Source organism: Rhinatrema bivittatum, chromosome 10 (assembly GCF_901001135.1).
Source record: "Rhinatrema bivittatum chromosome 10, aRhiBiv1.1, whole genome shotgun sequence".
Taxonomy (NCBI): Eukaryota; Metazoa; Chordata; class Amphibia; order Gymnophiona; family Rhinatrematidae; genus Rhinatrema; species Rhinatrema bivittatum.
The window spans coordinates 77,866,018-77,889,465 of record NC_042624.1 but is presented as its reverse complement, the minus strand read 5'-3'; the positions used below and the strand labels follow the sequence as shown (position 1 = coordinate 77,889,465).

The 23,448-nt window shown below is 38.8% G+C and overlaps 1 protein-coding gene across 8 annotated transcripts in view; it reads right to left on the bottom strand.

Moving 5' to 3' along the window:
* Positions 1-290: 290 nt before the first annotated feature.
* EVI5 (ecotropic viral integration site 5) overlaps positions 291-23,448 on the bottom strand; it is a 223,156-nt gene continuing 199,998 nt past the window's right edge. For 5 of the 8 annotated variants that reach the window (XM_029618087.1, XM_029618089.1, XM_029618090.1 and 2 more), the window contains one exon: positions 291-1,725. In XM_029618087.1, the coding sequence (XP_029473947.1) occupies positions 1,414-1,725 (312 nt within the window). In that variant the 3' untranslated portion in view covers positions 291-1,413. Of the gene's footprint in view, positions 1,726-13,581; positions 13,592-23,448 lie in introns of all 8 variants that reach the window. The other 3 variants (XM_029618088.1, XM_029618096.1, XM_029618094.1) reach the window with 2 other exon arrangements.

The following is a 23,448-nucleotide window of genomic DNA, read 5'->3' as shown; positions in this document are numbered from 1 at the left end:
CTTCCTCCTTACCTCTAACTCCACGCCCCTGAACAAAGAGCCCCTAGTGGTGGTAACTGTTTCTCTGATAGTGTTAAAGATTTAATAGTGACAGAGAACAGGCTTAAACAGTATTCACCTGCACTTCAAGAGATCACCTCAAGGGGTTATTTATTCTACATTAATATTAAACCTGAATGCTAGATCCAAACCAGAACAATGTTAAAGTTTCTCAATATTAAGTATTTCTCAAATTCCACAGTTTAAGTTTAAGAGGAAATCAATATGTGATTTAAAGTAGGCTGTGCAACTTTATGCTGGTTTTATTTCTATGGTGGCTTCATTTAGGGGATTTTTTTTTTTTTTTTTTTTACAATGCAGATAATAAATACTAATACAGCAAGCTTTATTAAATCCTGCAAAAAATTTATTGTAGTTACATACATACAAAGTTAAAAGACTTCCATCAATAGTGTTTCTGAACAAGATTTTCAGTTAAAGGCAGGGACCTGCTAGTGTCCATGGCTATGCAAAGCTTTCAAACCTATTTAACAAATCTCTTTAGTGTTTTGCTTTTTCAGTATCCCTCTTCCACAATGCATGTACTGTACACAACGTTTTCCTGTTAGAATGCTCAAAGCAAAATCATATTGCAACATTTACATTCCCCATATAAAATGATGTGCAATGTACATCTGATTGATAAGAAGATATATACTTATGTACAAAATAAACAGTAGACCACAACTAACTAAATGACTCGTTTTGTTAAGCAACACATCAAAAGCACATACAAATTAAAAGAAAAATGATTAAAAATGGTTCCAGGGCAGATAGTGTAACCATTTCATTACTGCTTCTAAAATTAATTGTACCAGTAAAAGGCCTCTGTGGATTGGGAACCTTCCTGGTAGACTCCAATAAAACAGTTGTTTTTCCTAATGGAAATTCACAAACAGATAATCTGAGGTTTCCTGATGATCAGACACTTTGCAGATATCCCTCTTGATCAGAAATCCACACACAAGGTAAAAATGAAACATTTGTTCACGGAGCATAAAATATTGCACGAAAGTTTCTTCCGAAAGAAAAAAAAAACCATCTTATATTCGCAAACTGCAGAATGTTTTTCTATTTCATCTGCTGAATTAATAAGTTATAGTTGCAGTTTCTAAAACAAACATTTAGGAAAATAATGTCCTGTAATACTGTTATAATCTTAGTCTTGTGCAACCACCTCCTCCCAATCTACTCTCCAGCAATGGGATGTCAATGACAGAGATTTGGCAGCAGTTGAAGGTAGGTAACAGTCTGTCTATACATGCTGGAAACTCAGGCTCCACTCTCATTGCATCCCTTCGGTGACAACTTTTTACAATGACAAGGGAACCTTTAAGAGAAATCTAAAGACTTAGCTGCTAATCACAGTGGCAGTCAGACAGCAGTAGAGTATGATTCTATTCTGTTTTGATTCTTTTGCTTCTGAATGACTCCATTTGGATCTCCTGTATCTAAAATTGCCTCCTCGGTGTCACTGTCGCTGCTATCTTCGACAGCTGGACCCATCGCCATTTGGCCAGTTCTCCTGTGCATATGAAAATGGACTCCACCCTCTTGTAAGGAGTTGGTTATGAAATCTTCGTCAGAGGAATGAAATGACTCATCGTCTCCTATCAAATGATTGACAATGTGGATTCCATCAAAAGTGGGTTGGCCTGTAAATCTCTGGCCTTTTAGGCACTTCATCTGTGGAAATAAATAGAAATTTAATATTTCACAACAGCTGGCAAGCAAAACAATAGGAAAGCATCCACTGAAAAAAGGGGTCCTCATAGCTATTTATGGCTGTCACTATTCAAATTCTGATTTCTACGTCACATGCTGTGCTCTGGTGCATACAGAATAGGCCATCTAGTCCAACTTATCTCAAGCAAAGCAATTTCATTTCTTATTTATTTCTTTACTTGTGAAATACTATTTTCAGTCTTAATATTTCAGTTTCTCTGTAATTCCAAATATATTATTGTTGCTGAATTTTCTTCAGCAGACAGGAAGTTCTAGAACACGAGTTCATGCTCCAAAGCTCCCAGTGGGTAGAGAGGTGCAAGATTAGGAGAGCATTCAACACATCCACTCTCCTTTCTGTGAAAAAAATATTTCCTGGAGTGGGAGGAGGTTGAAATGGTAACGCACTTCAAGGAAAAGCACCAAGAAACAATCTTTAGTTGCAAAAAAGTGGAGTGTGTGGAAGAATTACTTGGCAGGCTGTTAATAGAGTAATAACTATAACTAGTAGTCCCAGAGAAAATGCAGGCGCTCATCTAGCTGGGTCTGTCTGGCTCCTTATGTTGTTCAGGGATTGGTTTAGTGGGTTTTGGTGGCAGGGCACCATGAGGAAGGGCCACAGGGCCCCAAGAACATTCAATTCCAGGCTCTAAATCCCCTTTTCAGGTCTGGAATGGATCTTAAAAAAACAAATCCCCACCATAGTCACTGAAATTAAGATTTGTAATAATTTTTGTGACTCAATGTCATTTTGTGGAGTGATGGAGACATTAAAACCAAGTTAGAATCAGGTTTAGTGAGAGCACTTGTACTATTTCACTGTTGAGAGCGCTATTTTTTTTTAAAGCCTAGTTAACTGAACTCTGAGACTTGCGGTCCTGTTTTTCTTAAACAGGAAAAGTCACAAAATGCAGTCGAACAGGGTTTAAAAAAAAACACAATGGCTAGATCTGCCAATAGGCTTAAGTTCATGAAAATCTGAATGGAGTTGGCTGCAACCTGGGAAATCCAAATTGCACCACAGTCAAGTAACCCATTCCTAATTTCACCTCTTTAAAATGAGACTGAATAGTTCCTGGAAGGTGCTGTTGTGATTTAATGCAGGTAATGTCTCATTTTGAAGTGAGCAGATGCTATAGATTAAGACAATGATTGGAAGTAAGTATTAAAATTTAGAGCTATAGAAATCTGTGATTGTTACAGGTTTGCCCTATTATTCTAAATATAAACCATTCAGTAGATCTCAGATGTCACAGATAAACAGGTCTCTGTCGCATGAAACATAGGTACTATATATACCGACAGATTTATACACTGTACATATAGAGCATGCGATATTAGTATCACAAATACTTCATGCATTTGTATGTGCAAATCACTATGAGCTCTCATATACAATATGCCTCATACAGCACAGTTTCAGGCAAGTGGTAAACTCTGCATTAAATACCAATCCTGTATATATAATAAACAATACAGGGGTTTGATAATTGCTTGGTTTTGATTCTAAATATGACTCCTTATCATAAGGCTTGGGGGTAACTGCATGGAGTGGCAGATATTACCATAAGAAGTTTGCTGGACAGACTGGATGGGCCATCTGGTCCTTTTCTGCTGTCATTACTTTGTTATGTAACATTATTTGGAGCAATTATTTGGTAGTTAGAAGAATTAGCATGCTGTAGCAGTAATGCACCAACAACTTCAGATACTGCTTAGGACTGTGAACTCATTCTCCCTCTGCTACTGTGCACATCAAGGACCAGGCAGAATAAGGGCAGAAGACTGGAAAAAGGCAGTTTGCCAGCACAGCTTTGAAACAGCACATCATGTGTCCAAGGATTTACTCCTCTGACACTTCTAGAAGGGGGAAAACATTCCACAGAAAGACCGTGCAGGTAAACGTCTTGTGCAAAAAGTGCTGTCACACTTTGGCATGAGTTTTAAATACAGAAAAGGTCTAACAAGGTTTTTATTTAATTTTAACACAAGATTTTGTTTATCTGAGAGCCACCGTTGCAGGAGCAGGAAATCTTAACAGCATCCTTCAGTCATACGCACAGCACTAACCATGGGTTCAGCACATTTCGATACCTACTGGTTTCTAAATAAGCTTTGCTAGGGATTTCTTTGATTGACCACTGATCAGTTTTATTATTACATGTTTACACATTAAATCAATACTTCATACAGTCTTATCTAAAAGTTGCCTCTGTTGGGGGTTTTTTGCCAGGCAATTTCCTTCTGTCTCTTTGGACTTCCAGCTCTACTGGGTAAAAAAAAAAAAAAAAAAAAAGTTTTTATTGGAGCCGTGGCACCATAAACCTTTATTTACAGCTAACCAAAAGCTCTCTCAGTTCTAACCATGCCCAATCTTCCACACAGTCCAGCCATTACAGTGAGTGTTCTCAACCAATGGCCAAAGCACCTGCCTTCCTCCTGAAATTGGCCCGCATGCATCCCGATCTGGCAGCTAGGTGTCGTCAGTGTATGGTGGCTGGAACACTGCCTCTCTGGCATCCCCAAGCAGCAGAAGGCAGCAATCAAACACAGGATGACACTGCCACTCAGCCATGGGGCTGGCCTAATAATACTATTTTACATCACTGCATCCCTAGGAGGAAAATACCTTTTCAAAGGTGACTTCTCATAATGGCAAGGTTTATTTGAAATGCCATACCACTTACTACATTCTAGTTTCTAAGATGCTCAGAAGAGAAAGAGTGCTATTGGGGAGTGAACAGATATTTCCTGTTATATGCTACTCTGCAGTCAGGAAGGAAAATGCTAGTAATTTGAAAAAAATAATTTTACCTTATTTTTTTTTGGGTATATTAAAATGCAGTTTAGTGACATTTATCTATGTTTCAGCTACCGACTGATGGAAGTGGGACAGTACCTTACTGCTGTAGCTGCATTTGGTAGGGTGTTGTAGACGGAAGCGCTAAGAATAGATGGCCTACCATTTCTAACATCCTCTGCACCTGAAAATATTTGTGCTAGCTTTTTTGTAGGATTTCATTGCTTGATGTTCTTCTCCTTTACAAAGCTTGTGTATGTAACAAGGCTCACTCTATGGACATTAACTCCATAATTACATCGTCACTGTTTGTACTGTTACCTACAATGGCAGAGTCGAGACATCTATTGTAAATCTGCAAAGACACTGTGTAATGCAAAGTGAAATTATAAATACAAACTATAGTGGCTGAAAGTGAATATTAAACTATTTTTGGATATTGACAACTCAGGTTGACTTATTCTGCCAAAACCTCAAAACACCTAACTAAATTAATCATATACAGGAGCTTTAAAACGATGCAACTTAAATTATATAAGCTTTGCCTGTTCTGAAATCTGAAATATATTAGTCCAAACATTTTCCAGAAGTGGCATTTAAAACTCCTCTGAGAAATGTAAATTTTTAAGTTTGGTCTCATGCCCATTACTGCGCATTTAATTTTGCCATCTAGAAGGTGAATTTTAAAAGCCGGGCATACTTAGGACACGTGCATGTGTGCCCAATTTTAAAAGCCACCTGCATGCACACGCGTCTCCTGATACACGAATCTCTCACTTATTTATTTTATTTATTTAACATTTTTCTATACCGGGTGCGCACTTCTGTTATAAAATTGCCGTTTGCCGATGCACATGCGTCAATTATCCACCCACACGTCCCTTTGAAAGTTACCATCTAGGAGTAGTTTGTCATTACAAATTTAAGTATTACTCCAACATAGCAGTTGCTAGTACTATAATATATTTAATAAGTAACTTTTTCCCCTTTGGGGATGACCTGAGGGGGTGAGAATTGTTACTTGGGATGGGATAAGATATGTTCCCTCTAGTTTTGGTGTGAGGGGATTAGTTATGTTGGGGTTTTGGTAGTTTAGTATCTTGTTCTTTGGTATTTAGCTCAGCAGGTGTGGGCTGGGGTTTTGATTTATTAGTTGCCTGGTGCCAGAATCTAAGCAATGTACAGCAATTAAATATTCATAAAAACATAAAAACACACAATTAAAAACAAACATCTAATCCTTACAATGAAACAGTCTAGCGCATTTTAGCATAAGTCTATTAAACTTACAAGCAAGCTTGCCGAAAGCTACAGATCTTAAGCAGGGATTTAAACTTTTTTTGTAAACGTTGTACAATGGCGGTTTTCAGAAAATGAGTTCCAAAAAGTAGGTGCAGCAAATTGAGAAAGTTTGCTCCCAAGCACGCCATATGTACAAATGGATCATGTAGGAGGCCTCTCTGAAGGGAAGGCGAAGGATTATAAATTTGCAGCATGGAATTGGCCCAAGGCAGTGAAACTAGGCTCAAAAGCCTATGTATCAGCAATGCCATTTTATACTTTACTCGCCAAACAACAGAGCCAGTGTAGGTCTGCAAGGACAGGGGTGATGTGATCATGAATCTCTCACCCTGAGATTAGCTTGGCAGCAGCAATCTGTATCAGCTGAAGTGCCCAGAAACTGTATTCTGGTAACCCATTATACACAGATATACAATACTCTAGCAGAGGCAAAATAAATGTTTGAACATATCAAAACTCTGTCAAGCCCAGTAAAGATTTAAGGCCATGCAACATGTGTAGCTTGATAAAGCCTGCTTTAATTACCAACTTGATGTGGTTCTGAAAAGACAACTTCATATCAACAACTACCCCAAAACCCTTCACATGAGACGCTACTGCCAGAGTTGTATTATCAATAGATATCGTCAAAAAGGGCAGGAGGGAAATTCTACGAGATAGTACAACACTTCATTGTTTGCTAGGTTTAAGGTCAGGTGGTTATGAGCAAGTCACCATCTGATCACAGAAGTCCCTTTACCTGGCATCTGATAAAAGGCCACTGTGTGGTCTCTAAAGCTGATTTACTACATCTATTTTGGGGGTTTTTTTTGTTTTTTTTTTTTAGATTATGGAGTACTTTTACACCCATGACTGATAGACTCGCCAGTTTCAGCCTAAATGGTAACAGAGGAATAAAGAATTGGATGTAGCCAGCATACAACCCGGACTGCAACCTGCAAATTGAGGCAAAACAGATATAATATAAAAGGACAGAGAACAGAGTTCTTGTGTAGTTACGAGCAATCAGTCTAATCTGTTGATATCTTCCACTTAGGTATATTATATTTTGGCATTTAGTTGGGCAGGTATGGGACAGAGTTGTGTGAGTTTATTTGGAATAACTTTTTTTTTTTTAGTTTTGTACGGCAGAGCTACCTTATCCCCTAGTAAGAGTGGGAGATGGGACTACTCCGTATATTAGGAACTATTTTGTTTTGATTATTGTATTATCTGTGATATAAACTGCTTTGAGTTAATATTTGTGAAGCAAGCAGTATAAAAGTGAAAAATGTACTGCCTCAGGCATGATAAACAGCAGTAGTAATAGTAACGTAAGGTAATGTAATGCAACTTCAGTTTTGTGCATGTCAGAAATTACACCTTCCCTCCCTGTAGAGATCCAGTCAAAGCTGGGTCTGATCAAGGAGCTTCTGCTTCATGAAAACCTCTGAAAAAGTCCCAGGAGGTGGTCAGGGGCTGCCAGATGTGCAGAACTTCAAAGATTACTTGCAAATTATACAGCAAATAACTTTTTTCAGCATTTTGTTCCTTTGAAGACTATTGTATGTAGAGTTCTACCTCCCACATTAATCCAAGAGAGGACTGGAATCTATGTAGGTTATGATCGTATTTGACAGAGACAAATGATACTGTAGTAATATGTTTACAGACCACAGAAGTCCCTTTACCTGGCATCTGACAAAGGCCACTGTGTGGTCTCTAAAGCTGAAGACTATGGAATACTTTTACACCCATGAAGTTTAAATTCATGCAGACTTGCTTCTTGCAAATGGTTAAAATGCCCTGAAACATTTTATTCTCTTTCAGAGTTTTAGCATTAGAGACTGAAAAAGTGAAAACGTATAAAAGTGAATTCTTGGGCGATATGCATTTTGCAGTCATGTGTTATAATTGAAAAATTTTAGCTCATTTTTCCTATCCCACTTCTTAGATCTTTGAGTTGTCATACAAAGCTAGATGAGATTATGACTGATACAAGAGCTACTGCGGTATATTATGATCCAAACTTTTAAGGATTACATTATTCAGAAGTCGGAATTTCATAAAGAAACTAATGCTGAACAACAGAACCCGGTTTTGTTTTGGGAAACTGCTGAAGTTGCTCTCAGAGGGGGATATAATTGCTTACGTGGTAAAAAAAAAAAAGAAGGATTTTTGCTTGAGAGATCTTATTTTTAGAAGACCGACCAAGGATAGGTATAAATTTGGAGCACATCCCACTCAAGCAAACAAAGCCCAATTGCTTGCTTCTCAGGCTCAGCTTAACTCCCTAATCCATCAGAGGACAGAAAAAAAGTTTGCTGTAAGTCTAAATTCCTTGAATTTGGGAGGCCAGTGGCTAGGATTAGGACATCTTGGACAGTTTTCAAATTTCTACCAATAAATAAGACTAAAGGCCAAATTTTAATAGCCCGGCGTGAGCAAATACCGGGAGGTTCGCATGTGGTTGGGGCTGAGAGCGCGCAGAGTGCATTTTCGCAATGGCCCGGCCATGTGCATATTTCCCAATACGCGCAAAAGTGCCGAGCTTTGTGAAAGGGGTGGGCTGGGGGTGGGGTCTGGGCAGGCCAGTGGCTGACCAAGACAGTGGCCATTAAGTCCTATCCCAGGGAAGCATGCCAGCAGCTGGCGGAACTTACTGCTGCTCGAAGGAGCAAGTAAGTTTGAAGAAGAAAAAAAAAAAAAAAAAAGGATGTTAGGGTAGGTTTAGGAGTCGGGGAGGAGAGGGGAAGGGAAGAAGAGAAAGTAGGGGGATAGGAAAGTTCCCTCCCTGTCCGCTCCTTAAAGCGGACTGGGAGGAAACTGACATAGGCCCGATCGCATCACCATGTATTTTTATTTTTATTATTTTATGTATTTATTATTTATTAACTAAAATCGCCCTTGTGTGTGAGAGTCGCGACCCGCCCACAGATGCGCTTGCGATATAAAAATTGGGCACGCATATGCGCGTGGGAATCATATGTTATTATGTGTGCGGTGAAGTGCACATATTATAAAATCGCTGTGTCCATGAGCATGCACTGGGAACTGTGTGCACACGTCTTTGAAAATCTACCCCTAAGATGGGTATAGTGGTTAATTCAAAGATATTTATACATTTTATGATTATATGGAATTGTTACAAGGAGGAATTTAGTAATTTGGAAGATATAAAAAGCCATCTTTAATCATCTTCCTTACCTAAACTCTCACAGGATCAATTACAGTTTTTAAATAAGCCCCTTCAAGTGGAAGAGATATGTATAGCTATCTCGCAGACTAAACTGTTTAAAGTTCCTAGACCCAATGAGTTTTCTGGTGAATTTTATAAATTGCTAATAGATCATGGTTGTCTGCCCTTAGGATGCATGTTTGAGAAAGTGACTGACTTAGAAGAATAAAGCAGTGATAGCTCTTCCTAAAACTGGTTAAGACCCCACAACACCATCTCCCCATAGGCCCATTTCATTACTTAATTTTGACCTTAAGTTGTTGGCCAGAATTATTTTTATCAATTTATTATGCTTTTTCAGGCACTTCAAAGCAGATTACATTCAGGTACCGTAGGTATTATGGTGGATTGCCTCTCGATTTTTGACAGATAGTGATTCCAGAACAGATGGGATTTGTGAAAGGCAGACAAGCAGTTCTTAAAATATTTATTTATTTAATACTTTTTTTTTTTATACCGCCATTCATGATACAGATCATATGTCGGTTTACAAGGAACCAGGGTTAAAAGCAGTAACAATAACATTAACGTAACGGAGAAAGGCAAAAGTTACAATAAAACAGGGGTAAAACAGGGGGGAAGAGGAAGCCAGAGCGAAGGAAACTCGTTGATTATAACAAATTATTTACAGTGTACTGAATGTTAGGCAATGGTAGCTAGGGCGGACATATGCTTAAGGAAAGGCTTGTTGAAACAACAAGGTCTTGAGTCTTTTTCTGAAAGTCAACAGGCAGGGTTCCTGTCTGAGCTCAGGGGGAATAGTATTCCATATGTTTGGTCCCGCTGTAGAGAAGGCCCATTCTCTAGTGGCTAGATGATGGGTGAATTTGGTTGGATGTGTCGGATATTGGCTTCAATGGAATATTCTGACACAAAGGACTCTAACTAGTCTCCCACTCCCTTCACCAGTTACTGTCCCCTCCCCAAATACACAGACAGCAGGAGAAATCAAAATATGCATATCCCAAAATGCCATGTCCCCTTTCCTAAAATACAAAGTGATTGGCAAATTTTAAAATACGCATTTGCATTACATGCTTTTGTTTATTCTGACTAGAACTTGATGGTATTATATCACTTATTTGTTTACATTTGTGACCAGGCACTGGCCATCCCCCCTCAAATATCACCTTGCAACTTTGGCAACACAAACAAGTAACAAAGGAGACAGCCAATGGGAATGCAGAACCATACTTCTAGCTAACAAACTGCTCCCCATTTGACACTTTAATTTATTGATAACATCCTGTTAGCTCGCACTAAATCCTGTTATGCTCACTGACTCTGAAATTAATTAGTGCTCACTAATGGGACCTAGTGCACGCTAACTACATGTTAATGCACACTAAGTCCTGTTAGGAAAACTAGGTAGTGCGCACAAACTCCGAAATTAAGGAAACCTGAAATAAATACCTCCCGAATCATTTTAAAAATGAAATCAAACAGATAACGACCCGAAACGAAAAGACTAAAAAAAAATAAAAATTTAAAAAAAAATCAATGCGCATTCCTATTGAGAAGATCTGCAGAGAAGAATGGGAGAAAATCCCCAAATCCAGGTGTGCCAATATTGTAGTATCATATCCACAAAGACTTTAGGCTGCAATGCCGCAAAAGGTGCCTCACAAAGGTCTGAATGCTTATGTAAATGTGATATTTCAGGTAGGTTTTTTTTTTTTTTTTTAATTTGCACATATTTCTACAAACCTGTTTTCACTTTGTCATTATGGGGTATTGTGTAAAGAGGAGGAAAAAAATACATATTATCCATTTTGGAATAAGGCTGTAACGTAATAAAATGTGGAAAAAGTGACAGGGTCTGAATACTTTCTGAATGCACTGTAGATCTTATAGTCCTCTCCCTTTTTTACTCTTTAAAGGGAATAAGGATTTTGATCCAGGGATGCATTAGTATATTTGATGAGCGACAGGTGAAAGGCATTCACTCAATTTCACAAATGTTAAACGACCAGGGGGATGTGGTTTGTTTTGAGTATAAACAATGTCAGTTTGGGTTTGTGAAAAAAACATTTTTTGTTACCTATAAGAAAGGCATTATATTTTCTCTCAAGGTTTATTAACTCTTGTGGAGAAAAAAATGGGAATCTGACAGAATTGTTTGATGTTGAATCCCAAACTTGGTACAAGTTTGCCCAATTACATAAGACATAAGAATATAAGAACATAAGAGATTGCCATACTGGGTCAGACCAAGGGTCCATCAAGCCTAGCATCCTGTTTCCAACAGAGACCAATCCAGGCAAAAATTACCTGGCAAATACCCAAACACTAAGTAGATCTCATGCTACTGATGCCAGTAATAGCAGTGGCTATTCTCCAAGACAACTTGATTAATAGCAGTTAATGGACTTCTCCTCCAAGAACTTATCCAAACCTTTTTTAAACCCAGTTACACTAATTGCACTAATCACATCCTCTGCCAACAAATGCCAGAGCTTAATTGTGCGTTGAGTGAAAAAGAATTTTCTCCGATTAGTTTTAAATGTGCTACTTTCTAACTTCATGGAGTGCCCCCTAGTCCTTCTATTATCCGAAAGAATAAATAACCAATTCACATTTACCCGTTCTAGACCTCTCATGATTTTAAAGACCTCTATTATATCCCCCCTCAGCAGTCTCTTCTCCAAGCTGAATAGCCCTAACCTCTTTAGCCTTTCCTCATAGGGGAGCTGTTCCATCCCCTTTATCATTTTGGTCGCCCTTCTCTGTACCTTCTCCATAGCAACTATATCTTTTTTGAGATGAGGCAACCAGAATTGTATACAGTATTCAAGGTGCAGTCTCACCATGGAGCGATATAGAGGCATTATGAAATATATAGTTATTACAATGGCAGAGTGATTTTGATTATCATATTTTGGGGTAGTTTGGATACAAGAATTACTATTAGACTTACCATTACAGAAGTTTAATAGACATTTTACGTATGTTAAAAATATTACAAGCAATATCAAATTGAGAGAAATGCAATAGCAAGCCTAACATTTTACTTTTCCCCAAAAACATGTGTTGCAAAAATAGCTCATACTGAGTTATGCATTTGATACAAATGCAGGTATATTAGACCATATGTTTCAGTCATGCATTATTATTCATCATTTTTTGGAGAGGAATATTTAATTTTGGGGGAAAAGTAGTAGGATTTCAGTTACATTTTACTACTGAATTTGCTTTGTTTGAAGATTTCTCATACTTTCCTCCAGGCAATCAGCCTAACAATCTATAGATATGCAAGATGTTTTTATTGACTAAGAATTCCATCTTGTGCTGCTGGAGATCTGTAGACAGATCTAGAGAGAGTCCTTCCGATATACAGTGGAGGAATTCCATAACTTACTGATTATGGAAAAGATGGTGGTCAAACAGTAATATACTCAAAAAGAAGAGAGAGTCACTTGAAATCTGGGATTCTTATTTGCAATATTTCCTTCCTAATTTCCTAAAACATATAGCATTGAATAAATAGATGATTAAGCACAATAATGCAGTACATGATTATTCCGTCCATACACTGCATAACAAAGAAGAAGTCAACTACCAGAAAACCCCTCCCAAATTAAAGTATACCTACACAAGGACTCACCTCACAATTATGTACTAAGAAATATCAAATCAAAAAATGCTGGAGGAACTACAAGGCTCTCCCCCGCATCCTCCTCCACCATTTTACACTAAGAGCATATGAGTGAGGGGATTTAGGGTGGAGGGGCAGAGAGAGGGCAAGTGAATGAACTGAGAATTTGGGGGGGCGGGGGGGAGGTGAAAGGGAGGGGGTGAGTGTATGAGCTAGGGATCACTGTGGTGGAAGGAACATAAAAGTGAATAAACCGGGAATCACTGGGGGTGGGGTATAAAGGGAGGAAGTGAATGAACTGGGGATCACCTGTGGGGGGGGGGGGGGTTAAGGCATGAATGAACTGAGGATTGCCTTGAGGGGGGGGAAGGGGAAAGGAAAGGAGGAAATGAATGAACTGGGGATCTGCACAGAAGGAAGAAGGAGCGAGTGAATGAAACTGGGATTGCCTCCTCTCATTCTCTTTTCTTATCCTCTCCGAATTCCCCATCCTCTTTCCTCCTCCTGTGCTCCTCCATCCTTTATCCCTCAACCCCTACACTGCCTTCATTTACCGTATTTGATCTCTTCCCCTTCCCTAGATCCAATCACTAAGATTCCTTTTCTAACAAAGAACCAAATAAATTAATTGGATATAGAAATGTCAGAAGAGTACTTTTATAAAGTTTAAAAAGTACATTAAATTGCAAATGTATGCAAAAGTATGCAAATTTTCCACACAATTGCCAGTTTTGAAACATCTACCATAGAGTTTGCCAACTCTTGCTGCAGGATTTTGAAAAATATGCCACAGAAAACCAGGGGCTCTGATTATACACTGCTTAGCATAAAAACTGAGAAATATGAAGATGGAGGAGGTTCTCATGGAATTATATTGCAAAAGTTGTCAAGAGAATTGCTTACCTGAAGCAGACTGCCTCATCAAGTCACGCATGTGGGAAACAGAGTGAAAAGACATTTAGAGATTATGGCACTGTATATATTCTGATGAATCATATAGATGGAAATTGAACTTAAAAGCTTAGCAATAATCAGTGTATCTCTTAAATTTATTTGTAAAAAAAATGTTCTATACAAATAAAGTGTAATCTAGATGATAATTTGCATAAAATTGATTGTTTTGTATATTGAATTTTATTTTTTATATGCTGCAATCCATCTTGATGTGGTCTTAAGAGACTATGTAAGGCAGAATATAAAAGTATGAATTACATTGTTTCAAAACACCTACAAACTATATTTTATCAATACTTTATAAGTTAATGGGTCCTGCAAATGTCTGGATTTAACAGTTTTTATATTCCGCTTTGCTCAGAAGACCAAAGCTGATTACAACAAAAACAATTCATAATATAACAAATAAAATGAATGCATGATGCAATAAATACAATAAAATTTGTTATCATGTAGGACTGTTTTGAGATCCAAGGAATGAAAGTAAGATTTCCATAATGAACATGAGAAGATCTCTCTCATCTTCTTTCATATCAAATTGATTACTTCTGGCTATTGATTTCTGGCACTACAAATCATAGAATTTGTGTAATTTGTTCCATCTCCTCCATTTTCAAAAGGCTTTAAAAATCCTCCCTCTTTTTAGCTGCATTTGAACTTTTTTTTTTTTAGACTTTTTTTTTTTTATTTTAGATTTTCATGCTCCCCTGATGGGAAAATACTTTGTTCATCTTATTAAAACTAAACAGTATAACTATATAATAGCCAAATTATATAATGAGCTACTTTGCTTGTTTATTTTTATTTATCTGATAATTTATGTAATTGATTTGTTGTATTGTAATGATTATCTTTGCCACGGGCTTGCTCTTTTGGAAGGGTAGATTATAAATAGGAGAACCAATAAGTAATAAAAGAAGGTCTTTGATTGCCTGCTACAGCAACCATGATCTAAAAAGTTCATTTTAAATTCTAATTAGCGTGAGGACTGTCTGCCCAAGATGGCACTAATTTATCTTTAGAAATAAGGGTATATATGCAAGAATGAGTCAAAGATTATAAACAATGACCAGGAAAGGGCTACTACTACCACAAAAGGATCACAATTCCACTGACAAAGCAGAGCGCACTTAAGATACTAATGTAACTGAAAATAGGTAAGCCAATGTGATCAGATGGACTCCACCCCTGAATGATAAGAGATTTTTTTCAGCCAGGGGTTGGCAACTTTGGCACAAGTTGCTAGACAGCATGCTTATCTTTGAGGGTGAAAATTGGAACAGAAACTCCAGACCGGGAATGCCACAAACATGTCTGATCTTCAGGACATCCATAATGAATATGCATAAGATATATTTGCATACAATGGAGGCTGTGCATGCATACATACCTCATGCATATTCACTGATATCCTGAAAGCCAAACCTGTTTGTGGAACTACAGGACTAGAGTTTCCTATCTCTGATATAGATACTGGTACTATAAACGTATTTTAAATTTGTGAGCCAACTGTGATGACCTTGCAATGTCGGATCATTTTGAAAATGCTCACAGAGCCAGTATTTACACCAACCAGGGACTGGATCCCCTGACAACCATTTTCATTATGGTGCCATTTTTTCCCCCTGAACAGATCTTCCCCACAGTAACCTCTTCATTTGGTTGGAAATCATCTGCACCCCCCCCCCCCCCCCCCCCCCCGCAACATTCAAAAAAAGACTGAAGACCTGGCTTTTCCAACAAGCCTTCCCAGATTCTCAATGATACTTAGACAGGAGGACTTCCTAAATACTAGGTATCCCTAAATTATTGACACCTCACCAATTCCTACTATCAGGACTCCACAACTGCACAATCAATTTTTGAGTCCATAAGTTCACTATATTATTCTTATTGTATCTATATGGTAGATTTGACAGGTCATCACCACTACGTTAAATAGTTAAATTGTATGTACATATTATATTATATTTATTATTACTGTGTTAAATTGACATCCGGTTTTATTGTTCCTTATGTTCTACAGTTATATGTAAAGCCCCCTTCCGCTGTTGGGCAGTTCATCGTTTTATGTAAACCGGAGTGATTTGTAATTCCCACAAGAACTTCGGTATATAAAAATTAAAAATAAATAAATAAAATCTTAGGCAGTGTCTACTATATATCAAGAGTAAAGTTGCCCTGACCTGCACTGGCAGCATGCAAATAACCTCACATGCTCTCTTGCTGTTCTCTCAGTCCCCCGTAACAGAACCAGCCCCTGGATCTCCATGACTGGTGTCTCCTGCACCGGACTGCCAGGAGTGAACTGCCACTACTGCAGAAATCAGTGAGACCTGTGGCGGAGTTTGAGAGGCTGGAATGCTGGCAGGGCCTCCACCAGAGGAGGAGAGAAAAGAGCCATGGCGGCGCTGGAAAGGCCAGAGTGCTGGCAGGACCCCCATTCCCCCTCCCGCAGAGGTGAATGAGAAATCTATGGCTGTGCGGTAAGGCTCCTCCCCCCTCCCCCCCAACACTTGCTTCCACAACTGGAGCACTTGAATTTATAGTACTGGCCTATCCTAGGATGGGCTTAACTACTCGTATAAGTATACTATATCATCTCCTTTGGAAATATTGCTATTTTTTGGCACTCTGCCAAAAATCTTTAACAACCCCTGGGTCTGACTTATTGGAAATGGTGGTTGATTCCAGGGATTAAAGAAGAAATGTAGTCCCTCACTAGAAAAATGGGATCAAGAAAGTTAGGCAACTACAGATTGATCACTAACTTCAGTTGTGGGCAAAGTTACAGAAAAAACACTAAAGAAAATGATAGGGTGGCAGGGTAGCACTTTGTTCAGGATGGCATAGTGTCCAACAGGATAGAGATCCTGCAAGAGACTAAATGCACAGTAGAGTCTTTATGGGTAGAAATCTCAGGTGTGTTGGGGAAGAGTGTATAGAAACAGAAATGACGGCAGAAAAGGACCAAATGATCCACTCAGTCTATACAGCAAGCTTATGCCAGTATTTGCTGTACTGTGCAGGTAACCCTCATGCTTATCAGTTTACCAGACCGTAAAAGTCAGGGCCCTTAGATGCTGTTTGAATCCAATTTCCCTTAACCATTGCCGTGAAAGCAGAAAGCCATTATGGAGTTGCATCAAAGTATCAGGTTTAGTGATTAAGGGTAATAAGCACCGCATCAGCTAGTTACCCCCATGATTATTTGTTCCCCAAACCGTAAAAGTCAGGACCCCTCATTGGTTGCTGTCTAAATCAGATTCCCCTTAGCCGTTAAAGCAGAGAGCAATGATGGAGTTGCATTATCAGTATCAAAGCTTATTTGTTAAGGGTAGCAATTGCCGCACCATCAAGTTACCCCCAATTACCCCCTTGCACTCTTTTCTTTATTTCCAACCTCTCGCCTTTAGGGATCCACAGTGTTTATCCCATGTCCCTTTAATTCCTTCACTGTTTTAGTCTTTACCACCTCTTCCACAAGGGCATTCCAGGCATTCACCACCCTCTCTGTGAAGAAATATTTCCTGACATTGGTTCTGAGTCATCCTCCCTGGAGTTTCATTTCATGATCCCTAGTTCTATTGATTTCTTTCCAATGGAAAAGGTTTGATGATTGTGCATCATTAAAACCCTTCAAATATCTGAAGATCTGTATCATATCTCTCCTGCACCTCCTTTCTTCCACGGTGTACATATTCAGATCCTTCAGCCTCTCCTCATAAGTCTTCCAGTGCTGATCCTTCACCATTTTTGTCACTCTTCTCTGGACTCCCTCTATCCTGACTATCCTTTTTGAGATAGGGGCATCAGTACTGAACGCAGTACTCTAGTTGAGGCCTTACCAAGGACCTGTAAAGGGCATTATCACCTCATTTTTTTCTTACTGATTATTCCTCTCTCATGGAATCCCAGCTGCCAAATCTTTGACCAAGTTCTCTTAAATCACTTTTCATTCTCTCTATTCCTTCAGGCATGTCCACTATGTTGCAGATCTTAGTATCATCCGCAAATAGACAAACTTTACTTCTATCCCTTCCGCCAGGTTGCTCACAAAGATATTGAACAGAATCGATCCCAAAACAGATCCCTGTGGCATTACATTTACCCGTTCTTTCTTCAGAGTAGGATCCATTTACCATTACATGCTGTTTCCTGTCAGTCAACCAGTTTGCAATCTACTCTACTACCTTGGCACCCACTCCCAAGCTTCTCATTTTGTTCACGAGTCTATGTGGGACTGTATCAAAAGCTTTACTAAAATCCAAGTAAATCACATCAAGCACTGTTCTCTGATCCAATTCTCTAGTCACCCAACCAAAGAAAAATCAATCAGATGTATCTGACAGGACCTTCCCCTGGTGAATCCATGCTGCCTTGGGAGACAGGATATCTACCTGGCCAAAATAAGACAGTTGAAATGCTAAGAGAAGTAAGGGAAGCTAATCAATTTGGAAATGCATTTCTAATGGGAGATTTCAGTTACCTCAATACTGACTGGGTAAATGTAAAATCAGGACATGCTAGAGAGGTAAAGTTCCTTGATGGATTAAATGACTACTTCATGGAGCAATTGGTTCAGGAACCAACAAGAGAGGGCGCTATTTTATCTTTGTTAGTGCAATGCAAAATTCAGTGAGAGAGGTAGTGGCAGTTGGGCCACTTGGCAATAGTGATCATAACGATCAAATTTGAATTAACTAGTAGGGGGACAATAAGTAAATCTACAGTTCTAACACTAAACTTTCAAAAGGGACACTGATGAAATGAGAAACAGAAAAAACTGAAAGGTGCAGCTCAAAGGTTAATAATGTACAACAGGTGTAGATAGTTTAAAAATACCACTTTAGATGACTAGTCCAGATGTAGTCCACACATTAAAAAAGGTGGAAGGAAGGAAGGCCAAAACACACTGCCAGATTGTTAAAAGAAAGTGAGAGGCTATTTTAGCCAAAAAATCTCTTAAAAAATTGGAAGGATCCATCTGAAGAAAACAGGAAAAATCATAAGCAAACGCAAGTTAAATGTAAAATATTGATAAGACAGGCTAAGAGAATGGTCATAGAGGCAAAATTTCATAATAAAATTTTTTTTTAAAACACAACAAAGCAGGAAGCCTGCGAGGGAGTCAGATAAACTGTTAGATGATCGAGGGATTAAAGGGAAACTTACAGACGATAAGGCCATCATGAAGAGACTGAATGAATTCTTTACTTTGGTGTTTACAAATAAAGAAGTTGGAGATACCTGTTCCAGAGACAGTTTCAAGGGTGATGATTCAGATGAAATGAACCAAATCACAGTGAACCAAGAAGATGTAATATGCCAGAATGATGAATTGACTAGTAGCAAATTGCCTGGTCCAGAAAGTATACACCCCAGGGTTCTGAAAGAACTAAAAAATGAAATTATATATCTATTACTAGTAATTTGTAATCTATTATTAAAATCGTCCATTGTACCTGAAGACTGGAAGGTGGCCCATGTAACCCCGATTTTTAAAAAGGTGCTACAGGGGTGATCCCGGAAACTATAGACCTGTGAGGCCGATTTCAATGCTGTGAAAAATCAGGGAAATTATTCTAAAGAACAAAATCACAGAACTTATAGACATGGTTTAATGGGACACAGCCAGCATGGATTTACCCAAGTCTTGCCTCACAAATCTGCTACATATTTTTGAAGGGGTTAATAAACATGTGGATAAAGGTGATCTGGTAGATGTGGTTTATTTGGATTTTCAGAAAGTATTTGACGGAGTCCCCCATGAAAGGTTTCTAGTCATAGGATAGGAGGCAATGTACTTTTGTGGATTGTAAACTAGTTAAGAGACAGGATTAAATGGGCAATTTTTCTTAGTGGAGAGAGGTAAACAGAGTGTCTCAGGGATCTGTACTTGGACTGGTGCTTTTTAATATATTTATAAATGATCTGGAGAGGAAACAAGTGAGTTGATCAAATTTGCAGATGACAAAATTATTCAGAATAGTTAAATCACAAGCAGATAGTGATAAATTGCCAGACTGGAAGATTGGGCATCCAAATGGCAGATTAAATTTAATGTCGACAAGTGCAAGCTGATGCATATAGAGAAAAATAACCCATTTGTAGTTACATGAAATTAGGTTAGGAGTTACTACCCAGGAAAAAAATCTGGGTGTCATAGTGGAGAATACATTGAAATTGTCAGCTCAGTGTGCTGTGGAGGTAAAAAAAAAAAAAAAAGCAAACAATGTCAGGAATTGGAAGGAAATGGTGAATAAAACTGAGAATGTCATAATGCCTCTACTCAAGGTGCGGTCTCACCATGGAGTGATACTGCATTCAATTCTGGTTGCCACATCTCAGAAAAGATAAAGATGCACTGAAGAAAGTACAGAGAAGGGCAACCAAAATGATAAAGGGGATGGAACGGCTCCCCTATGGGGAAAGACTAAAGAGGTTAGGGTTGTACAACTCCAAGAAGAGAAGACTGAGGGGGGGATATCATGGAGGTCTACACAATCATGAGAGGACTAGAATGGGTAAATGTGAATCATCTCTTTACTCTTTCAGATAATAGAAGGCCTAGGGGCACTCCATAAAGTTAGTAACATTTAAAACAAATCAGAGAAAATTCTTATTTACTCAATGCACAATTAAGCTCTGGAATTTGTTGCCAGTGGATGTGGTTAAGGCAGTTAGCTTAGCTGGGTTTAAAAAAAAACGTTTGGACAAGTTCCAGGATAAGTCCATAAACTGTTAGTCAAGTTGATTTAGGGAACAGCCATTGCTTATTACCAGTCTTAGTAGCATAGGATCTACTTATTGTTTGGGTACTTGCCAGGTACTTGTATCCTGGATTGGCGACTGCTGGAAACAGGATGCTGGGCTTGATGGACCTTTGGTCTGACCCAGTATGGCAACTTATGTTCTTAAAAGATAATGCAGTACCTTGAATCACTTAGACTGTAGGGATATAGACAATGTGATTGCAAAGGGGGAGATATTGTGAAACTTTATCAAGCACCCAGAATAGTGGATTACAGTGATGCAACCAATGTTGCCCAATCAATCTTCTGTAAGTCCCTTGACACAGTTTTGAGATAGAAGACTGTTAAACTAGATAGCGTGGGAGTAGGACAGATGGTTGTTAACCGGGTGAAGAGCTGGCTAAACAATGGAACCCAAGATGGGCGGTAAATGCAATCAACTCTGGTGAAAGTAATGTGACTAGTGGGGACGACTTAGTGCTTGATGCCAGATCTGGTTCTTTTCAATATAATTATTAAATGACATTATGGAAGGCCCTGAAAGAAAAATATGCCTGTCTGCAGAGGACACAAAAACCTGTAGTGTAATGGAAATACAGGCATTGAAAAAATAAAAGGTGGCTTGAAAAAAAAAAATAAAGTCAGGTATTTAAAAGTTGTGATTTATAGCAATAAGGCATAAAATCATGCATCTGGTGTGGAGAATCCCATAAACTACTCATCAATGAGGAGAGGAAAGAATTAACTCCACCAAACAGGAAAAGGACTCAGAATGAATCATCACTCATAATCTGAAGGCTGTCAGTCAAAATCCTAAAACAGCAGGGAAAGCTAACAATACATGAAAAAGTATCACTGGTAAGAAAAAGGATGTAAAATGGCCTTTCTACAGGTTACTGGGGGGAACATGGATTTCCTACAGCAGAGTAAATTGTGGAGACTGCCCCAGGCCACATGCTAAGAAGCTTTGTGGCACGATCCTCTCCTGCCAGGAGTTCAGCAGTTTCTCTCACCAGTGCCACCTCCCTTGCCAGATTCAATATGAAGACTGAATGAATGGTGACAAACTACAAAAAGCTATGAGGCCCAGTGCATTCAGACATGAAATTGAAGCTGGAAAAGAAACTGGAAGAGGCAGCTAAATAATACTGTTTTCCTCCTGCAGATGGGATGGGGGAAGTGGAGAGAGATGCATGAGAGTGTGTGGGAAGGGCCCCTCAACTGGCTGATTTGCCCAAAGGCCTGCATCCCCCAATGACAATGAGACTGACCAATTTCAGTTCTGAAAATCACACCTCTAAGAACACTGAGAAGGTGCAGGCAGATCAGAAAGGTGTCATCAAAATGGTGCATAGGATCCAACACAAGACCATAGAAAGACTTAAGGAACTCAAAATGTACTCTAAAAGGAAGGAGGATAAAATAAAATGCAAAACAAGCATTCAACTGTAGAGCAGACTTTAAACAAAGAATAAAAGGGTAGCACTTTCAAATTGTAATTTACGACATCAGAGGCACAGGCTCAAGCTGCTAGCTTTTGCCATCTCAGATTTCCTTTGCTTTGTGGCATTGAATTTTGACCCTGAAGGACAGTCTAGTCAAATCTATTACTGCATTGGGAGTCGATATCTAAACAATAATGGAATATGAATGTGTGGACAGATGTCCACAACACATTTTTGCAAATCTCCTCAATGGATGCAGACATGGCTCTGACATTATGAGCTCTAACTCCTCGTTCAGTGTTAGATCTCTTTGGACAAATCAAAAAGAAGATGCAAGCAACTATGTAATTTGAGAGGGTTTGTTTGGCTACAGCAAGGCAAGGCCTGTTTGGGTCAGAACAAACAAAAAGCTGGGAAGAGTTTATAAGCGCTTCAGTTCACTCCAGATAGAAGGCAGGAGGAGCTCTTGCAATCCAAAATGTGTAAGACTTTCACTTTTGTGAGTGTGGAGAGCTATGAAAAAATGCTGAAGAACAAGTGGATGATTGCGGTGGCATTCCTATGCTGCCTTACACAGGAAGTGTGTGTAATCCCCTTTCTGGGCACATACTTTGTGAGTGTCTGATGCCTATTTGTGAGCTAAGCAACAGAGTCCTATGGATTCACAAAAAACAAATGATCAGTCAGATAGTGCAGTGGACTTGGCACAGAGGTAAGGGAAGTATTTATCAAGCTGGATAAGGAAGACTTCACAAAACACTTCTTTCCCTTCTGCGATCCCTTATGACTACATCTCAATTTCTTCCATGGACTGACAGATGCCTCTATCCAGTCCTCATCATGTGAGGCTAGTATGAAAGATTTTTTGTTGTTTTTTTTTTCCTTCAGATTGCACTATAAACCGCATCAAGATAAACAATCCATATTTATTTATTTATTTATTTAACGTTTTTATATACCGACATTCATCAGTGATATCATATGAAGTAGAAAAAATGAGGAGTGATCTAAAAGCCTGAGAAATAGTGCAATCGTGAATCTGAGGCACAGAAACGCAAAGGGCAATGCACGATTGGTGGTAAGGTACTGATATGCACCAAACAAGAAAAATCTGAGGGTGATCTTATCAGATGATCATAAGGTTGCAAGAACTAGGAGAATGCTAAGGGACATAAGAGGTATAACTTGTAGATAAAAAGAAATGAGAATATCTCTGTACAAATATATTGGTGTGAAGTAGAGGTAGTCCAAAGGATGGTTACCAAAATTGTGCAGAGTCTGCATAAGTTCTATGACTGGGGTTACCAAGTCAGATCTTTCAGAGCCACCAAAACAGGTCTGGTTTTTAGGATAGTAAAAATGAATACGCATGACATTTGCATACTATGGAGGTAATGCATGTAAATATCTCATGCAGATTCATGGAGGATATTCTGAAAACCAAACCTGTATCTCGCTTTTGAGTACTGAAATTGGCCACCTTTGCTCTATGAGGTGAGAATTAAGGACCTTCCCTCATCTCCAGGTATCCCATCCAGATTCCTGAAACCCCCTCACGGGCTGTTCCAGGATCTTACTCCTCAACAAATCCAAAGTCTCCCTCCTGGAATCTTGGT